The sequence below is a fragment of the Lontra canadensis genome, unplaced genomic scaffold, assembly GCF_010015895.1.
Source record: "Lontra canadensis isolate GAN:19392208 unplaced genomic scaffold, GSC_riverotter_1.0 scaffold11, whole genome shotgun sequence".
NCBI classification, from domain to species: Eukaryota; Metazoa; Chordata; class Mammalia; order Carnivora; family Mustelidae; genus Lontra; species Lontra canadensis.
In genome coordinates this window covers 29,040,108-29,061,326 of record NW_022631005.1, presented here as the reverse complement: position 1 = coordinate 29,061,326, position 21,219 = coordinate 29,040,108, and the positions used below count along the sequence as shown (strand labels likewise).

The 21,219-nt window shown below is 35.0% G+C and overlaps 1 protein-coding gene across 3 annotated transcripts in view; it reads right to left on the bottom strand.

The window, feature by feature from the left end:
• DPP10 (dipeptidyl peptidase like 10) overlaps positions 1 to 21,219 on the bottom strand; it is a 1,333,785-nt gene that overhangs the window by 294,184 nt on the left and 1,018,382 nt on the right. For all 3 annotated transcript variants that reach the window (XM_032856197.1, XM_032856196.1, XM_032856198.1), the window contains one exon: positions 3,366 to 3,440. In XM_032856197.1, coding sequence (XP_032712088.1) covers positions 3,366 to 3,440 — 75 coding nt within the window. The remainder of the gene's footprint in view (positions 1 to 3,365; positions 3,441 to 21,219) is intronic.

Sequence of the window (21,219 nt, the reverse complement as noted above, 5' to 3'; positions counted from 1 at the left end):
CAACTAAACAGAGGTGGTAGCTGTACAGCATTGTGAATGTACTAAATGTCACTGAATTATACACTTTAAGGAAGCTTATTTTGTGCTAACTATTGTGAATTTCAGTTCAGTTAAACAATGTTATATATTTCTGTGCAGAAATTCGATTTACATCAATGTGTCCTATAGAAATATTAAATTCAGGAAAAAAGGAATACACTAAAAATATTTGCAAAATATTTCAAAACATGAAGACAACTAAGACAACTAACAATAGGGAGAATCTGTAAGTCATTGGAATCTAGCTTTTGATTCTGTTTTTCTGGTTCAGCTCATCTGCCTTATAATGAAAATAAAGACAAAATATTATATAAGCCAATTTCTAAGTGTGTGGCTATCACTTCCTAACTGAAAGATCTTAGATAAATTTCTTAATCATCAAATCCTGCATTTTTCAGCTTGTCTGAGATTAACTTCTCTCAGAAATCAGGATAATAATACCTGCCTAAAATAATGCTTAATGTGTGATAATTTTTGTTTACCTACTTTTACATATCAAAGGCATAAAAGGAATAAAACACACCAAAATAATTTTAGCAGATGTGTTTAGGTGGTTGGATTTTGTATGAGTTTTTTTTTCCATCTTTGCTAATGGGCGTTATGCACACACATACACAAACACATACAGTCAGACACACACAGAGTAAAAATGGCATTTGACTACTCTAAAACCATCAGATCACAAAGGCTCTCAGTACAAATTGTGAAGAATAAAATGGAATTCAACTTATATAATTTGGGGTCTCCACTAGGTGTATAGGTTTGTTTGTTTATTTACCAGTGAGCTGGATAGTCTGAATTAAGTGTGATTCCTCAAGGACTTAATGCTCCTTCCATGAAGCCTTGTGTTATGGGCCCATCTGGAAAGCTTTTCTATTCGTCTTTACCTGTTTGCTCTTCAGATCTTACCCTATGCTTCCTTTCCAGGCATGATTATCTTGAATGGAAATATTCTCTATTCTTTAATATTACCACTCCTGTAACACCTCACACAATGCTGTGTATAGTGGATATGTGTTTGTATCATCTTGCCTCTGACTGCATCTTGAAGTAGATATGCATGCGTGTGTGCACACCCACACCCCCCTCCACACGCACATCCCATGCCTTATGTCTAGCTTGGTAGTTTGCTCCTAATACATGATGAATAAATAAAACAAAGCAAAGCAAAACGAAAGAAAATGAACGAAGTATTCTAAGATTGTGACATTTAGCTTGATTATTTTTTACTTATTAAAATAATAGCTTCCTCTCACTTCCAGAGCTTGATGTGTCATAGAATATATGTATTTTTCCTGAAGTGAAGCAAAAATAAGAGACAGAATATTAAGATTGGTCCATAGATACGTGGGTTCTGGTGTTCACTGTACTTTTTGATAAATATGATGCATTTTGTTGAAATATCCAGTCTCCCCAATTTTATACATCATATCCCAGAGTAGCAGAACCATTTCACATGCCCAGCTTGGACATATGAATGATCTAGCTTCCTGGTGCTTGCTCTGGTTTGGTGTAGACACTATTTCTTTTATCTTTTGGCCATTTTGATAGGTATGTAGTGATATTCCACTGTTGTTTCAATTTGTATTTACTTAATGCCTAACGAAGTGAACACATCTTCATGTGCTTCATTTGTGATCTTTATGTCCTCGTCAATGCAATGTCTCATGCCTTTGTCCATTTTCTGATTGAATAGCTGTTTTGATTTTTGTAACTTGAATTTTGAGAGTTTTTCTATATATTCTAGATATCAGTCCTTCGTTGAATATGGGAACAGCAAATATCTTCTTCCAGACGTAGGCTAGATTTTCATCCTCAGAGCAAGGTCTTTTACAGGCCAATAGTTTTTCCTTGTTCATACTGTGATTTTGATGTATAATTTGAGAATTCTTTTCCTACTCCTACATAACACTGATTTTCTGCTCTGTTTTGATATTTCTAAAAGTTTTATAAATTTACATTTTGCATTTAAACCCAGAAACCATTCTGAGATTTTATATAGTGCAAGACTTACACACGTGTATTTTTTCTTCCACTGAATTACTTTTACACTTTTGCCAAAAATCACTTAGGCATATTTGTATGGGTCTGTTTCTTAGTTCCATACTCTGTTGCATTGATCTCTATGTCTATCCCTTTGTTCATTCCACATCGTCTTGATTACTGTGTCTACAGAAATATGATTTTTCTTAAGTTCATTATCAGTTTAATACAAATTTACAGTAAGTTAAAAATCTTTGGATAAATACTTTAAATAGTTTAAAAATTGGGAAATTGTAATATGTTGCTTAAAAAACAAGTGTTTTCTCTTGCTATTACATGCACTTTTCAGAATCACAATGAATAGGGATATTACAGAGCAAAATTAAAGTAGAAGTGCTAAGATTTATAATAGGGAACGATGTCTTCCATTACAATCTCCCTGTTTTTTGCAGGGTAAATTATTTTAAATAAAAATATATTAATATATCTAAAGTATAGCACATGTGTACTCTAAAAGACCAAAGACTAAAGTCATTACATAGAAGGTCTTCTGAACTGTGAAATTTCATGTGCTCAAAGCCTTTCAATGCATTCTATGAGGCCTCCTGCCTTAAGTTTATAAATTTTTATTGTCTTGGAGCACATAAAAATTTCTTGAATGATTTCCAATCATTTATTTTCTATAGAAACTCATCTGCTGAATTGCCTTTCAACATTTACTTTGCTTCTTAACAGTGCAAATTATATCTAAATACAAAACACTCAACAACCATACATATTGCTCAAATTGTGTGCTGTAGAGCTGACACAGAGTAATGAAATGCTAATTGCAATTAGAACATTTTGTTTGTTCAGAACTGATTCCTTGGTTTGACCCACTTTCAGAATTTTCTATAATCACAAGGCTTATGCTCAAATACCACCAAAGAATCCACTGTCCATAACGTGAATCAATGTTTTCACCAGTCCTTTCCCATGACACACACTGCAGATCAGGGCAGAGCCATCAGGAAACTCCCACACTTACGTTATAATGAGGCTGTCCTGAAAATGGCAAAAGCCTCCATTTGTCAGATCTGCTAACCACCTGCCACACCCACCTCGGAAGGAAAAAACTAGGACTGGCACACATACTTAGCAGAGTGTGCCAGGCATTTGCTAGCCTGGTGTGGAAGACAGGACACTTTCTCCAAACCTCTCATGCAATATTGGTTTTCAGTATCCCCCTGCAGCTACTGGATATGCCAACTCTTCTCTAGGTGAGTAGAAGACCAAGTAAAACTATGACCTGTTACCTGAATGCATCACAAAGAAAAGTTTTTCAACGAAGATCACTACTTTACCTGTTTGACATCATATGCCAGAAGAACGTATTTCAAATCTGGTGAAACTGAATGTTTTGATGCTTTGAAGGTTACCTAGAAATTTAAAAAAAAAAAAAAAAAAGCTGTGAAAATCTTAATAGCAGAGACATTAATATGAATTTGGGTAGGTAGATAATTTAAAAGATCTCAGTTCACATCACAACACAATGAGTGGTGCAGGCATTTTCATTCCTATTATAAATATGCATATACATCTATATATTTATGTATGATTATTCAAATAGATATAAAAACTTGGAGGCTATGTTAGACATTTCATTAAGAAGAAAATTTGCTAACGTATCTTTTTTACATGTCGTCATTTAAAGACTATGTTAATAGTTTCATTATAATAAATAAGGCAAAAAAATCACAACTTCATAAGCAAAATACTTTTATATTTGCATGTTGAATTAAATTAAAAAAAGAAACAGTAACATGCTGTTTTTTCTTTGTACTTTTCTTTTCTTATAGGTTGCATACTTGTATTTAAAAGAAGATACTCATATTAAAGATAGAATCTCTTTAGAGGATACTCCCACAGTAAACTTAAGTAAAACACAAATAACTGATTATACTTGATTATAACTACACTGTACCTGCTTGATTTTGATCCTATAATTCTATCATTGAATAGACCAGATGTCACAAAGAATTGAAAATAAAATGAAGGAGAAATGTATTGAGAGTGGAAAAATAATTTCATCTGAAATAAAGATTACATTTAATTTCAGATCTAAAGAGAAGTCAAACAAGTTGACTTAATGCATCAAAAGTCTACATTATAGGCAAACTAGTTTGTATGGGTTTGGCAGAGAAATACATATGTAAATAATTTCATACACCTTATGCCAGGCCAATTTCTACAAGTCTGTTGTCTGAGAAAAATGAAAAAGGGTGAAGTAAGGGTTTTTATACTTAGAAAGCCCCAAAACACAATGGAAAAAAACAAGAAACTCAGACTAATTAATATTTGAGACAGAGGCTTGTGTGGTATAATAAAAAACATATTTAGTCTTTTGCTCTGATTCCTTGCATAAAACTCCTAAAATGCTTGGAATTTTGAGTGATAGGAATGCCATTTATTATTAATTAATTAATTAATTAATTATTAGCTCCCTCTGACCATACTTGGTTTATGCCAGTGAGATGACTCAAGTAGTAGAGGTAGGGGGAGGGTTGTTAGACAGCTTTTGGAGAAGGGGCTGCCCACCAAAGGAACCAACCATCTGATTAAAGAATTAGAACTTTCTGTGCAAACTGGAGGTCAGGGCAGATGGAGGGATGGGAGATGAAGTTCAATCACATGGCCAATGATGTGGCCAATCATGCCAGTAGTGAGACCTCCATAAAAATCTGTGAATGATGGGGGTGCCTGGGTGGCTCAGTTGTTAAGCATCTGCCTTTGCCTCAGGGCGTGATCCTGGGGTCCTGGGACTGGGCCCGGCGTCGGGCTCCCTGCTCAGAGGGAAGCCTGCCTCTCCCTCTCCCACTCCTTCTGCTTGTGTTCTCTCTCTCGCTGTGCTTCTCTCTGTCAAATAAATAAATTCTTAAAAAATCTGTGAATGACGAAATTTGGAGGTACTTCCTTATTAGTAAACATATCAGCATACTAGGTGGATGGCACTTCCCAACTCCACAGAGAGAGGCTACGCTGGGACCCTTTTGGACTTGCCCTATTTACCAGTTCATCTGGCTCTCCATCTGTAGCCTCTAAAATAAACCAGTATTCATAAGTATAGCACTTTCTGTATCTTTCTCTCAAATTATCAAACCTGAAGGAAGATTGCGGGAACCACCAAATTTATAGCCAAGCTATACTGAAATGCAGGTAGCCTGGAGACTTGGGACATGCAGGTGGCATCTGAATGGGGTCAGTCACCAAGTCCTTAACCTGGAGGGTCTATACTAATTCTGGTTAGTTAGAATTGAATCAACTGGTAGGATACCCATGGTGTCATGAAATTGTGTTGGAATAACACAGTTAATCTGTAAAACGGAAAGGCAAGAGAATGGAGTGGTCTGGAAGAAAATAATATTCTATGGCAATGCTAAGATTTGGAGGGTTTGCCTACATACATCTATCTTACACAGCCTTTGTATAAGACACTTTAGGAGAAGGTCAGAATAATCATTGGCAGTAATGCATCTCAAAGGTATTAGTTTTCATTTTTAATCTATTTCAATAAAAAATAGAAATAACAACAAACAAGGACAACAACAGAGTTACCATTCATCTATCATCAGCTCTGTAAATTGCTTATAATTTTATAGTTCTCAATAGTTCTCAACCTCTTATGATTAGTATTGACATAGGTACCCTCATCCTTATCTTCCTTTCCCTGTCATTAACTTACTATGTACAGATACCTGATGGAAATTGGTCTGCACAGAATTTTTTAAAAAATATTTATTTATTTTTATTTTAGAGAGAGAGAGAGAGCAAGCAGGGATGGGGGCAGCAAGGGGAAGGGGGAGAAGGAGAGAGAGAATCTTCAAGCAGACTCCCTGCTGAGCATGGAGCTAGATGCGGGGCTCAATCTCAGGACCCTGAGAAGATGACCTGAGCCCAATATCCAGAGGGAGACGCTTAACTGAGTCACCTGGAGGCCCCCTAGTCATGCACAAAATTTAGGGTGAAGATGAAGAAATAAGGTCTCATGTCTCTCAACATTACACTACTAAGAGGTATATTGTAACACAATAAGGGGAGGTTTACTGTAATTTAAAAATTGGTCAAGCAGGTGAGCACACAAAACAAAAGAATACAGCGGGAACTCCTTTAATAAACCCTGCATTATCCCACCAGCAGAGCTCCTTTCTTTATGTTTTGGAAGAGTGCTTCCCCATCTGAATTAGTCAAAGAACATTTCACCTTCCTAGTCCTCATCCACTCTCACGTGACGTTCCTCACACAAATTAACTTCACACGTTCACAGGTGTGTCTGCGCCTCTGGTCACAACATTTTAGTATCTTTTACAGTTCCTACAATTATCTAGTCTGACACTTTATTAATTATCACTATACTGCCTCCAGCTTATGCGGAACACAAACTGGGAAACTTTCCAAATACCTTTTCAGGGGCCCAAGCTGCTGAACCTTCTCTGAATTGAGAAAGCTGTGTGCAGATCACAGATGCTGCAAAGGGACTCGCTGATGATACACGCAGCTTAGTCAAGGGACACCAGAAGTCTCAGGCAAATCACCCTTAGCACAGCCTTTAATGGTATCATCTATTGCATCCCAGAGATTCATTCTTTCTTGCAGCCACAGGAGACCCCTTGCTCTACACTGACCCTAATTACAGACATTAGCATAGTTCTGGTTGAGACTCAACTTGATAGGACGTTAAATTAGTGTTGCCAATAACACTATTATGTTACCCACATATTCAGTCACTTAATTACTATTGAAATAGAAGGATGCAGAAATAGTTTCTATGTGTGTTTATTAGTATTATTTAGCAATAATGCCTACGAGAGCATTCTTTGACATCGGACATTGCACAAAGGACATTAAAATGCATGAATTCTGCCATCCAGGAACATTAAACTAAAGCCAAGTGAGGTAGGATGAACAGAAAAATAATCATGCACATGGTTAATGAAACCAATTAAATGAGGAAGACAAGACAGTTGATCAAGTTGAGAAAAAAAATGCATTCTTCTGGGCAGCTTGGAAAGATTTTGTTGTGTCTCATTTGTATGTGTCATTCAGTTCTACCAAAATATATTTATTGAACATTCACAATATGACCAGTACCACAGCAGACACTGAGAGTGCTATAAGGTTGAGAGACCAAGTTCACTAGAATTGTTTCCATCTCTTATTGGAGAAGATAAGATAAGCACTGTTTCTCTGTGGTCCATGGTAGGGTAGAAGTCTCAAACCCAAAAGCCGAAAGGGACTGGATAGGGAGCGGCAGAATTAAGCTATATGGGTATAAAGAGAGTAAATGGACTAGTCAGACTGTCTAAAAGGTGCAGTAGTCCCTCAGCTCCAGATAAGCATCATCTTATAGGAAAGTGATACAGTGTTCTAGTATTCTACATTTTTTTTCAAGATCAGTCAGAAATCAAGATTTTAACTTATAATCTTCTGATTTTTAACTATAGCCCAATACTTTTAAATATATTTACAGATACCAATTTCTGCCTGGGGGCCATCACTTTGCTAATTTTGGGAAAAATAATAATTGCCATAAAGCTGAAGGAAGGGAAAGAAGACAATGCAATGAGATTTAGAGCACAGAATGGTGGGACACCTGGGTAGCTCAGTCGGTTAAGCACCTGACTCTCAGTTTCAGCTCAGGTCATGGTTTCAGTGTCGTAAGATCAAGCGCAGCATAGGTCTTCGTGTTCAGAGTGAAGTCTGCTTGATATTCTCTCTCTTCCTCTACTCCTCCCTCCACTCACTCTCTCATGCTTTCTCTCTCTCAAATAAAATAACTAAACACATTCTTTAAAGAAATGAAGAACAGAATGGTATTCTTTTCATATATTTTGTGGTACTGTAAGAGAAAAATTCATGATCCAGTGTTTTCCAGATAAATGAAAATATAGACTATGTTATTAGAATAAGCTAAACAAAATGCACAAGAAGCTTAAAGAGATTACTGGAAAGATGCGGGGCTAGCCCTATGGATTACTGCCAATATTAATAATGCATGTACTATTGCTAACATGAATATAGCACAGCTGATCACTGTTTTCATGAATGGTCAAGTTTAGAGCCCAAAAAAGCAACAAAATCAGATTTGAATTTAGAGTGATTACTCTGGCAGTGGGTAAAAAATGATCTGGATCTGATGACATCATGAAGTCATTAGCTCTGGTAAGAAGCTCTCAAGGCAATTTGGGCAAGCAATGCCAAGAAGTTAAGGATGAAACAAGAGCATAGAGAGGAAGGGACAGATTCAAGGGAGATGGTTGATAAAAACAAAAGAATTTAATAATTAGGTCTAAACACTGAGAAACAGGAAGTATGCAAAACAATTTTTATTTCAAGTTTTTACCACTGGCTTAATGTTGCTATTACAACTTAAGTTGGGAAAGAGAAAAAAAAAAAAAGCTTAATTTGAGGAAATTTTGAAACATGCCATTTTTAGACGTGTTATGGTTATAGTCCTTTGATAGTATCCAACAGGGAAAGTTTGATATTTTGTGTAAAAACCTCAAGTTTAAGAGATATATGTAGGAGCTGCCTTATTAATCAGTTACACAGAGCATTAGATAAAAGTTTATATTCAGTGCGAACCCATCCCCTTCAAAGAAAAGGGATAAAATCCCCAAAACAGCATGCTCCACTAGGAATGGATCAGTAACAATGGAGGTCTCACAAGAATTGTTTTACTAATTCTTTTATTTAAATGTGCATTTTTTTTTACACTTTTGTTCAACCTTCCCCACTTGCTGTAATCTTTTCAAGAGTTTATCAGCTCCCTACTCAAATTGTATTTCTCTAAAATATTCTAATTCTCCCTCTTAAACCTTTCCTGTCCTTTTCAGCTCAAGTGATTCATCTGACCTTATATGTATGTAATTATATGTGCAGTTCATCTAATCATTGATCACTGTTTCATGATTGCTCTTCTAGGGTGTTTGCAACTGCGATTTACATCTTTTATTGCTACAGTAATGCCCCTATTAAGAGGCTCCACTGCAATGATTCACTCTTGTCAGAAACATTATAACTAGAGGTAGAAATATGATAATGATAGTGTTCCAAGATGTCAGATACTGAAGATCGTGGCAAGAAATCATTAAATACAAACTTAAATGTCAGAAGTGCCAGAAAATATAAAACATGCATTTGGATGACTTGAGGTAGAGAGAGAATGGAATGAGAGGAGAAGAATCAGAGATGGGGTTAAAATTAGCACAAACTGGTAAGAAGGATTGGGCTGCTTTAAGAGTGAAGCATAAGAACTGTCCAGTTTGGGTGAGTATTATTCTAGTTCTTGTAACAAGTTGGTGATAAAAAATATTTATAGGCATCTCTACTTAGAAATAAATAAATAAATAAAGCAGAAACAAAAAACAAAATAACAATTGGCCCAGGAACTTGAGCTGGATAATGCTCTAAGCCTTAAAGCACAGGAGGTTATATCTTTAACAGATAAAGAATAATGAAAACAAGAAGGTAGGTCTCTGTGGGGCTATGATCTTTCCTTCCTCTCTGCCCCTCCACCCTACCAAACTCCCTACAGACACACAAACACACACACCTTATGTTTGTAATTATAATTATTGTAATTAATTTGGGCCATAACCTCCCTCATTACCAAATCACATTTTTAGTGTATTGATACCTGATGAAAATGTTAAGAAAAATCATCTCTTATTCTAGAAAAATAAAATATTAATGTTTCAAATATGTGAAGTATATATTACGAATAAGTTTAATACTGCAGTCCATAAAAGACCATTAAATACACATGATGAAGGATTTTAGAAAACAGTTAAATGGATGAGAGGAGGAAAATGGTCACCATGCAGCTAACTGAGTGATACTAAGGCAAAGAAGCTCAAGGAAGGCCAGCAAAGAAGGCAAACCAACATGCAGTCCATGGTATGATGCTAAGAATTGGCTCTCCTTCTCTGCCTGCCTTCAAATGAAACGAATGAAGAAGAGGCAAATAGGTTATTTTTTACCCTGTAGCTCTAAACAAAGCCATGATTTGTCTTCATAGCCATAACTGTGTTTATATGCAGGGAATTTTAAAATCAAATATTTTATTGTGTATTTCTTCTTCACATTGTCTTCTCTTAGCTACCCAATTAGTTAGTATAGTGTTTGAATTATATTTCTTTGAGATACCCAAGATATCCATGTTGCATAAATACAATAGATGGTCTCTTTCTTTTTTTCTAAGAACCATGTATCTTATAGCTACTAGAATATTTTGTAAAACTAACTCCAGAAACTGCCATGGTCCAAGTAGGTAGTTTTTAAGACTAATGAACTGGTACCTACTAACCTCTGTAGAGTATATATATTTATTGCTATTTATATCTATCACATATATATATTATTTATATTATATATATCACATATATATTTATTGCTCTATAAATGTGAACAGCTAAATTAATATTTATTGATTTGGGTCACTAAAACATTTAACAAACATTTTTTATCTTTAATAAGACGGTGAAAACTAATAGTCTCTGAATTCTATTAATACTTTTTAAAAAGGGCAGACAAGGTGATTTTGAGGAGAAGCGTGTCAATTTTCCTCCTCCCAAAAAGTCAATAAATTAGAAAAGCATTGGCTGGAGAGAGAAAGAAAGGAATATTATAATTTGTATATTTATATAAATTATTTCTTGGAAATTCAGACAGTGCTATTCTACTGACTCTTCAAATTGTCGGGCTTTCTAATCATCATATTTTGAACATATTTTTCTTTTAAGTGGTTACATTCTGGTGCAGCTGGACTAAAGAATAGGACAACAGAGATATGCAAATGACCTGCAGACCCATGAGCAGATGCTCAACATCACTCATCATCATGAAAATGCAAATCAAAACTGCAATGAAATAACACTTTACACCTATCAAAATGGCAGAATCAAAAAGGCAAGAAATAGTAAGTGTTGGTGAGGATGTGGGGTAAAAGAAACCTACAGGTACTATTGATGGGAATGTACAGTGGTGGAGTCACTATGGAAGGGAGTATAGATGTTTGCCAAAAAAATTAAAAATAGAGGGTGCCTAGGTGGCTCAGTGGGTTAAGCTTCTGCCTTCAGCTCAGGTCATGGTCTCGGGGTCCTGGGATCAAGTCCCGCACCAGGCTCTCTGCTCGGCAGGGAGCCTGCTTCCTCTTCTCTCTCTGCCTGCCTCTCTGCCTATTTGTGATCTCTGTCTGTCAAATAAATAAATAAAATCTTTTTAAAAAAATTAAAAATAGAAATGCCATATAATCCAGTAACTCCACTACTGAGTATTCATTCACTCAATGAAAATGGAAACACTAATTTGAAAAGATACATACACCCATGTGCTTATTTACAGTAGCATTATTTACAGGAGTTACAACATGGAAGAAACCCAAGTGTCCACTGATAAACAAGTGGATAAAGAAGAGGTGGCATCAATTTATGTATGAATGTACACACACACATGCGCACTCACACTGGAACATTACTTAGCCATAAAGAAAAATGAGATCTTGCCATTTGTGACAACGTGGATGGACCTAGAAGATATGCTAAAGTGAGTGAAGTCAGACTGAGAAGGACAGACAAAATATGATTTCACTTATATGTGCAATCTAAAAAAAGAAAAAAAAAGAATGGATAAACAAAAAGCAGAAACAAATCCATAACACTGAGAATAAACTCATGATGCCACAGGGGAGATCAGTTGGGGCTGGGGCGGGGGGGGATCCTAGTTGAAGGAGAGCCAAAGACTCAGGCTTCCAGTTATGGAATGAGTAAGTCACGGGGATGAAAGGCACAGCATATGGAATATACTCAATGGTATTATAACAGCGATGTATGATGACAGATGGTAGCTACACCTGTGGTCATAGCATAACCTATAGAATTGTCAAATCACTAGGATATACACCTGAAAATAATGCAAATACTCTTCAATTGGAAAAAAAAAAAAAAGAAGAAGAAGAGGGCATATAGAAAGATATGAAAAGCTATGGAAGTCCTAAAAATAATCACATCAGAAGTTTTCCACATCATGCCCACATCATGGCTTAATATATGTTCAATAGAATGCTTATATGAGGGACGCCTGGGTGGCTCAGTGGGTTAAAGCCTCTGCCTTCGGCTCAGGTCATGATCCCAGGGTCCTGGGATCAAGCCCCGCATCGGGCTCTCTGCTCAGCAGGGAGCCTGCTTCCTCCTTTCTCTGCCTACTTGTGATCTCTGTCTGTCAAATAAATAAATAAAATAAAATAAAATAAAATAAAATAAAATAAAATAAAATAAAAAGAATGCTTATATGATTGGATGGGTAGACTGGAGCTCTGCAGTAGCTAACTGCTTCAGTCTATTCTTGCTACAATATTCCGTCAGGTGAATATTAGAGACTAGGATTTCACAGACCTAATTAATAGGGTCATTACTTTATTTCATTTTTAAAAGATTTTATTTATTTATTTGAGAGAGAGAGAGACAGAGAGGGAGGGAGAATGAACAGGAGCAAGGGAGGGGTGGTAAGAGGCAGAGGGAGAGGAAAAGCAAGCTTTCCCACTAAGAAGGGAGCCTGATGAGGAGCCTGATGAGGAGCCTGATGAGGAACTCGATCCCAGAACCCTGGGATCCTAACCTGGGCAAACCCTTAACCTCTTAACCAACTGAGCCATCCAGGTGCCCTGGAGTTGATATTTTAAAGAATTAGATTAATCACAACTTTTCCATCATGACATAGTGCAATTCATGATAAATTTGGCAAATAAAAATACAGGATGCCCCAGTAGATATCAGAATATCAGATAAACAACCAATATATTGTAACATATAAAAATAATGATAAACCATATAACCATGAAAATAACATGAAAAGAATGGAATATCTTATAAGCAGTCATGAAAATAAGTGAACTACAGCTAAATGCAAATTTGCATGAATCAGTAACAGAATCCTGAGTGAAAGGGAAGTATAAGAAGTTGCGGGCTGCCTAATTCCTCTTTTTAGACTTCAAAGCCAATTAAGACTAAATATGGTACTCAGGCAAACACACACACACACACACACACACACACACACACAAACTGAGTTAGATGTTCACCAGAAACCCAAAGATGTAAAAATGATTCCCAGAGAGAATTAGTTTAAAAACTGAGTTGTCATTTACTAAATTGCACTTTAATGGTCCATAGCTAAAAATCATTCTTTATTGTCCACTTTCTCAGAAATGTCCATTAATTGACCCTAAGCTCAGTTGAGGACACCAGGGGTTGTGTACAACTATGACTGAATAAATCTCTGTGTTCCTGTTTCCTGATACACACAAGCAACCATTTTCTTACGGTACAAAGGGAGGAATTTGTGGGTTGTAGGGCGTGTGAATACTCGACTTCACACTATAATGACAAACTGTTACCCAAAGTAAAAACACAAATTACACTCCTGTCAGCAATGAGTAAGAGACCCTGTTCTCCACATTCTTTCTAACATTTGGTAATCCCAGTTAAACCTTGCCAAATGGATAGATGTAAAGTGCAATCTCCTTTTTGACCATTATTTTTCTGTTTATGAATTACATTAAGCATTTATTTGTTCACCAACAATGTTTCCTTTTGTAAAAAGTCTACTTATATATTTTGCTCATTTTTCAACAGAATTGGAAGAGTTTTGGGTTTTTTTATATACTAGTTACACTATTTTTTTTTTTGGTTAATTAATGTTTTTTCCCATGTCTTTATCATTTACTACCTGACATTCTTTTGTATCCTAAAATATCTGTCCGTACACTCCAATTTTAACATGACGGTATAATAAATACAGGATACAAACAGCAAAAAATATAAGGATATGATATTTAAAGAAGATTCTGAATATGCAAATTATTTGAATAGCCAAAGAATAACAAGGATTGGGTTTCAGCTTATGAACATCAGTATTTCTGTTAAAAAGTTATCTTTTAATAGTCATGCTCAAGACTCAAAATAATAAATGGATTCTCCATTTCCTTCTCATTTGTCAATATCTATTTGAAAGCAGAGATATCATACATGACCCTTCCCTGGTAACGTAAATGGCTAGAGTGAAGGAAAAGAGTCATTTCAAATTTACTTCCATGGTAGCATAGCACTTTCCATTTATTTGGGAAAGAAAGGGCCTGTATAATCCAGTAACATCCATTGGAATGACAATAAGAAACAATCAAAAACTGCCTCCAGATTCAGCGTCTTGAGCCCAAACCCCCAGCTCAGAAGGACTGGGTTCTTTTCTCCCATCTCATAGTCACAGTTGCCAACATTGCTGGTGTCTTCTCAACTGTGCTTAGGAGATCTGTTAGACATTTCCCAGAAATCCAAAGATGGACATAAAAATAATTTCCAGAGTAAATTAGTTTAAGAGTTATCATCGAATAACAGGGCATTTTAATGCCCCAAATATAAAAATCTTTCCTTGTATTGTCTCCTTTCTCAGAAATGTTTAATACCTTTAATCTTCTCATGAAATGTAGAGAAGACAAATATCAATAACTTTTCTGTATATATTTCAATCTCCAATGAAGCTTGTTTTAAGCCAAAGGCATGAAGAAGGTGTTCAGTTTGTACATTTCTTTTTTGTTGTTTTAATATGAATTTTATTGCATTTGGAAAATCAAGGGAAAATCTTAAGGGATATATTTACAAGATCTTATAGGACAGATGATGCTTTTAAACTTTATTAAATAGGTACTTATGGCTGAATGGGTTCATTACAGACATTTATCTACAACTTTCCCCACTGTCCGTCTTTCTCTTTCTAATACTCCTTACTTATTTCTTCTTCTACCAGTTAATAATAGATACATAACAATTAAGAGATTAAAATTTTTTTTCACTGGACTTTCCAAATGGTAGTGAATGAGTAATTCCACTAAGATAAAGGATAAATAGAAATATCTAAAGAAAAAAATTTTGCTGCTCATGAGTACCAATGCAAAGACCCAATGTGAAAAGCTTGCACAAAGGAATTCCTGGGAAAAAAACCTGAACCAACTACCGATGCACATATGGCAAGATGATGCTCAGCTTCATTCATAATTCAGTAAATACATATCACTATAGCAATTAAGGGCTATTTTCCATCAGCCAAGTTGATACTAATAAAAAATGCTGATAAGACTGAGAGACAGCAAGAGTAGAGTAGTAGGCAATATCATATACCATTGGTGGACTTGATACAATGTGACAGTATTAAATTTTGACACAGCAATACTACTGTATGAATTTAGCCTACATCTACATTTCAAAAATGGTTGCCAAGTATATTTACAAATGTGCAACAGGAAATAAATACATAGTACATGATGCAAAGAAAATCTACATAACCGCTAAATAATGTTAGACAAAAACAAAAGGTTTCATGTAAACAGATCCTCAAGTTACACTATTAAATTGATAAAAAGTGTAGACTCTCCATGTTGTTGGCATTAAATACATACACACACATACATAAGAGTGCATATATTTAGAAATATATTGTTTATGTACAGACCTATGAAGATGTACAGACATCTTCATTGATATTATCTGGTACCAATGTATACATAGACATATTCAAGAAGGATAATGAGTGATATGGAAGGAAGCTTTTATTTTCACTGTGTATGCACGTGTGTAGCAACTCTGTCCAATAGGACTTTCTGTGATGATGGAAATATTTGTTTGTACATTGTCTAATGAAGTAGTCATTGGTTCCATTTGGTTATTAAACACATGAAATGAGGCTGATGTGACAAAAGATAGGTTTTTAAAATTCCATACGATTTTAATTAATTTCAAAGTAAATATAAATAGGCACATGTAGCTAATGACTCTCAGATAATTCAATAAACTGTTTATAGTTTCTCACCATATATTTTCATTCTATTGTGTTTAGAAATGTCAATGAGAGAGATTAAGAATATCTGTATTCTTAATTATATTTTATTAAAATATCCACTAAATGTCAATATTTTAAGGACATATATAAATTATGGAATGACCAAGGGAAAAAAGAAGACCATAGAACTTTATTACACAAATATAAACTCTGATTTATTCAAAACTTATAAAGGTAAGTGCTTCGTTCCTAACAAAGAGAACTTACAATGTGAATTCGTTTTTATCTTTAGGAAGAACATATGAGGGCATATGTAAGGATACAAGATTACTGTGTATTAATATGAATTAAATCTTAGTTTACCACTCCTCTTATAAAAAATAGAACGTTTTTCTAAGTATTTTTCTTCTAAAATAAATACCACATGGTATTGCCAAAGAAAATGATGTGCATAATCTCTCGTTCTTTTTTTTTTTTTTTTAAGATTTTACTTATTTATTTGACCGAGAAAGAGATCACAAGTAGGCAGAGCAGCAGGCAAAGAGAGAGTGGGAAATAGGTTCACTGCTGAGCAGAGCGCCCAATGCAGGGCTCGATCCCAGGACCCTGAGATCACGACCTGAGCCGAAGGCAGAGGCTTAACCCACTGAGCCACCTATGCACCCCTAATCTCTCATTCTGAATAAAATATGATTCTACCTCTTCTTTAGGTAGAAATACATGTTTGTATCATAACTTACTTTTTAAAATTATAATGCAATTATTCATTTATCTTAGGTATTCTTTTCTTTCCCAATGTTTGGTTAAAATCAATAGTATATACAACTGAGTCCTGAGAACATTTTTTAAAGTTCCAAAAATAAGAGAGAACTATTTAAGGATAGTTCAGGTATTTAAAGTAGGCTGGAAAATGTTCATAATGTCAGACAGCATAGCTGGTAAAGGGTAGGATTTTCATTACAGTCTCCCCAATTCATATAATTACCCTTGATCATTGATTATTTGCAATAACACCAAGAAACTACAATCATTCAGTTAAATCAAAGAGTCAATAATCCAAAATAAATAGATGGATGGGGGGATGAGTGGAAGGAATGAAGGAAGAAAGGAAGAAAGGTTGATCAAGACAGTTGTCTATTTTTTTTCACGATGAAAATTATCTTGTAATTTTACACAGAACATCTAATTAAAATGGGAATAGACCATTATACTTAGTTATATTACACTGGGGAATTCCTTATATTCCTTCCTATTTCAGTAAAACTGAATGTAGAATATAAAATGAATGTAAAAGTTTAAAGACAGAGAAGAGATATAGGAAGAGGAAAAAATGGTAAGTAAAAACTTCTTAATTTAACGAAAAATAGTAATGTACATACATATTGAAGAAACTCAACAAATTTCAAATCAAATAAATTAAAAAATATGCTTACCTAATCACAAATTGTCAAAAATCACAGTAAAAATTTTGGCAATGAGAAAAACAACGTATCACACAGAATGGATCCTTGATAAAAGTAATAGCTAATTTTTCTTAAGAAATCGTAGATGTCAGGGGCACCTGGGTGGCTCAGCAGGTCAAGGCCTCTGCCTTCAGCTTAGGTCACGATCCCGGGGTCCTAGGATTGAGCCCTGCGTTGGACTCTCTGCTTGGCCTCTCTGCCTGTCTCTCTGCCTGCCTCTCTGCCTACTTGTGATCTCTGTCAAATAAATAAATAAAATCTTAAAAAAAAAAGAAAAAAGAAAAAAACTATAGATGTCAGATGTGAGGATGGCATTTTCAAAGTATTGAAGGAAAAACACCATCAACAAGTAACTCTATATGGAGCCAAAAACACTCTTCCAAAACTCACAGAGAAAATTAAGCATGTCTAGATTTAAAATAAAAAAAACAAAAACAAAACAAACAAACAAAAAAAACTCAGAGCATTTGTTACTACCAGACCTGTACTCCAAGAAATACTAAATACTAGAGTATTTACTAATACTAAATACTAAAGGGAGTCCTTCAGGCTAAAATTAAAGGACACTAGCCTATAACCTGAATCCACATGAAGAAACAAAATGACCCAGTAAACTTAGCTGCATGGAAATTATGAAAGGCAGCAAATACACTGTAACTCCTTTTTCCCCCTATATATTTAAGAAGATAGCTACACAGGGATGTCTGGGTGGCTCAGTTGGTTGAGCAGCTGACTCTTGCTTTCAGCTTAGGTCATGACTTCAATGTTCTGCGATCCAGCCCTGCATCAGGCTCCCAGCTCACCAAGGAGTCTGCCTGAGTTTCTTGCCCTCTAACCCTCCTCTCACTAGCTTTCTCTCCTTCTCTAAAATAAACAAATCTTTAAAAGAAAAGAAGATGACTTCATAAACAATAGTTATAAAATTGTGTAGTTAGGCTTAAAATGTATAAAAACATAACTTGTATGACAATAAAAATGCAAAGGAGAGAGAAGAAATGGAAATCTGTTGGTACCGTTTTTGTGTACTACTTCCATCTGAAAATACACCAATTGTAAACAAATATGTACTTGATAACAGAGTTCCAAAATACATAAAGAAAAATCAAAAGAACTGAAGGGAAAAATGGACAGTGTAGCAGTAATGATTAGACTTCCTGACCCCAATTTTATTAGTAGATAGAACAACTAGGTGAAAGATCAGTAAGGAAAAAGAAGCCTTGAACATTATAAAGCAAAAAGATCTAACAGACAAATCATTAGCAGAATATATATTAGGAGATGCACACAGAACACTCTCTAGGGATAGACCATATGCGAAGTTATTGGTCGACCTTAAAATTCATATGAAACACTCTCTAGGAATAGACCATATGCTAAGTTACTGGTTGACCTTAAAATTCATATGAAACATTCTCTAGGGATAGACCATGTGTTAATTTATGGGCTGACCTTAAAATTCATCTGAAATTAAAGGGACTCTGAATATTCAAAATAATCTTGAAGAAGAATAAAGATCAGGTACTCACACATCCTGATTTGAAGTCACAAAACTTATCACAAAGCTACAGTAATCAAGACTGTGATAATGGCATAAAGATATAAATTAATATAATAGAGAGTCCAGAAATAAATCTATACATTGTGGTCAACTAATATTTTATAAGGGTGCTAAAACCATTGAATGTGAATAGTCTTTTCAAACAATGTTGCATGGACAAGTGATTACCCACATGCAAAAGAATGAATTTGGATACCCTACTTCACATCATATACAAAGGTAACTCAAAAGAAACCACAGAACTAAACATAAGAAAAAATTATAATTTTTTTTAAAGATTTTTACTTTTTATTTGACAGAGAGCAAGGGAGCACAAGAAGGGGGAGCGGCAGAGGAAGACGGAGAAGCAGACTCCCCACTAATGCAGGACTTGATCCCAGGACCCTGGGATTATGACCTGAGCCAAAGGCAGATGATTAACTGACTGAGCCACCCAGTGCCCCCAAATTATAATATTTTAGGCAAAAACACAGTGGTATATCTTTATGGTATTGGGTTAAGCAATAGTTTCTTAGATTAACAATAAAGGACATTAAGACAAAAGAAAAATAGATATATTTTATTTCATTGAACTTAAAATCTTTTGTTCATCAAAGGATACCACTCAGAAAGTAAAAGATTACACCTGCAAGAAATGATTTGCAAATTTCATATATGACAAGGAACTTGTATTTTGCATATATAAATAGACACTTAAAATTTAGCAGTGAAAAGACAGAGTCTAGTTAAAAAAATGGGCAAAGGATTTTAACAGAAATTTCTCTAAAGATATTCAAATGGCCAATAAGCACATGAAAACATGCTCAACATCATTAGTAAGTGAAGGAATGCAAATCAAAGCCACAGTGATATGCCACTTCTCACACATTAAAATGGCTTCAGTAAAAAAGACAGGAAGAAGCATTGACAAAGATGTGAAGAAATCTGGTTCCTCTTATACTGCTAGTGAAAAGGTAAATAGCTGCAACCACTTTGGAAAGTATTTCATAGTTCTTCAAAAGACTAAACAATGAGTTACCATATGACCCAGAATTACACTCTTCAATAGTGGAAGTATGTCAAGAACAATGAAAATATGTGCTTATACAAAACTCGCATACAAATGTTCGCAGAAGTATTATCCATACTAGCTTCAAAATGAACCTATTCAGGGGACCTGAGTGGCTCAGTCAGTTAAGTATCAGACTCTTGATTTTGGCTCAGGACATGATCTCAGGGTTGTGAGACTGAGCCTTGAGTCAGACTCTGTGCTGGGCTTGTAGCCTGCTTAGGCTTCCCTCTTTGCCTCTCCCTCTGACCCTCCTCTCAACCCTCAAAAAAAGAAAGAACCAATTCAAATGTCCATTAACTAATGAGTGGATAAACAAAAGTAGCATATCACACAATGGAATACTATTAACAACAAAAAAGAATGAAGTATTGATATATCCTAAAACATAAATAAACTCTGACTTATTATACTAAGTGAAAGTACTCATAAAAGACCACATACTATGTATTTCATTTACTGGAAATGTACAGAATACACAAATCTGCAGAGATATGAAGTAGACTCGTAGTTGCAGGAAGCCACAGAGGGAGAGTTCAGGAGAAGGACTGCTAGTGTGTAGAGGTTACTTTAGGGACAGCTGAAGAAAATTCTAAAATTAGGCTGTGATGATGGTTACACAACTCTGTGAGTATACTAAAAACAATGAACTGTACATTTCAAATGGGTAAAAATTATGGTATGTAAAGTATCTCTCAAAAAAGCTGTTACAAACATGCACTTCCCCCAACACACACACTCATACACACAGGAAAGTGGGGGTAGGGAAGAAGAAGAGGAAGGGGAGGAAATTAGGAAAAAAAAAAAAAAAGAAATTGAAGAGTACTGTGATGAAGTCATATGGTTTAGTGATATTACCATGGTTTAATTTCTTTCCCAATTGTTAAAATTGTATTTTAATTCAGCTCTAGTTTTCCCACTAGCCAAAAGTTAGAAAAAAATAATTATAGGAGTCATATTTCACTTATCATATGTCATTAAGAGATGACTAGATTTTCCTGAAACTAATGTGGAAGAGACATTTCTTTCATTGTCTAATAAGAGATGAATAGATTGGAGGATGAAATAAAGCTTCTTGTATGTATATGTATTTCTTAGATATCCTATGAATTAACAATGTGTCAAAATAACAAAAATATGTTGCAAAAAATCAAGTAACTGATTCCTGTCTTTCAGTCTTTGCTTGAAATAAATACTTTCATTTCATTAATTAGAAGATCTTTTTACTTGCTTGCAATCTGATGGGCTCACACTTTTAGTGA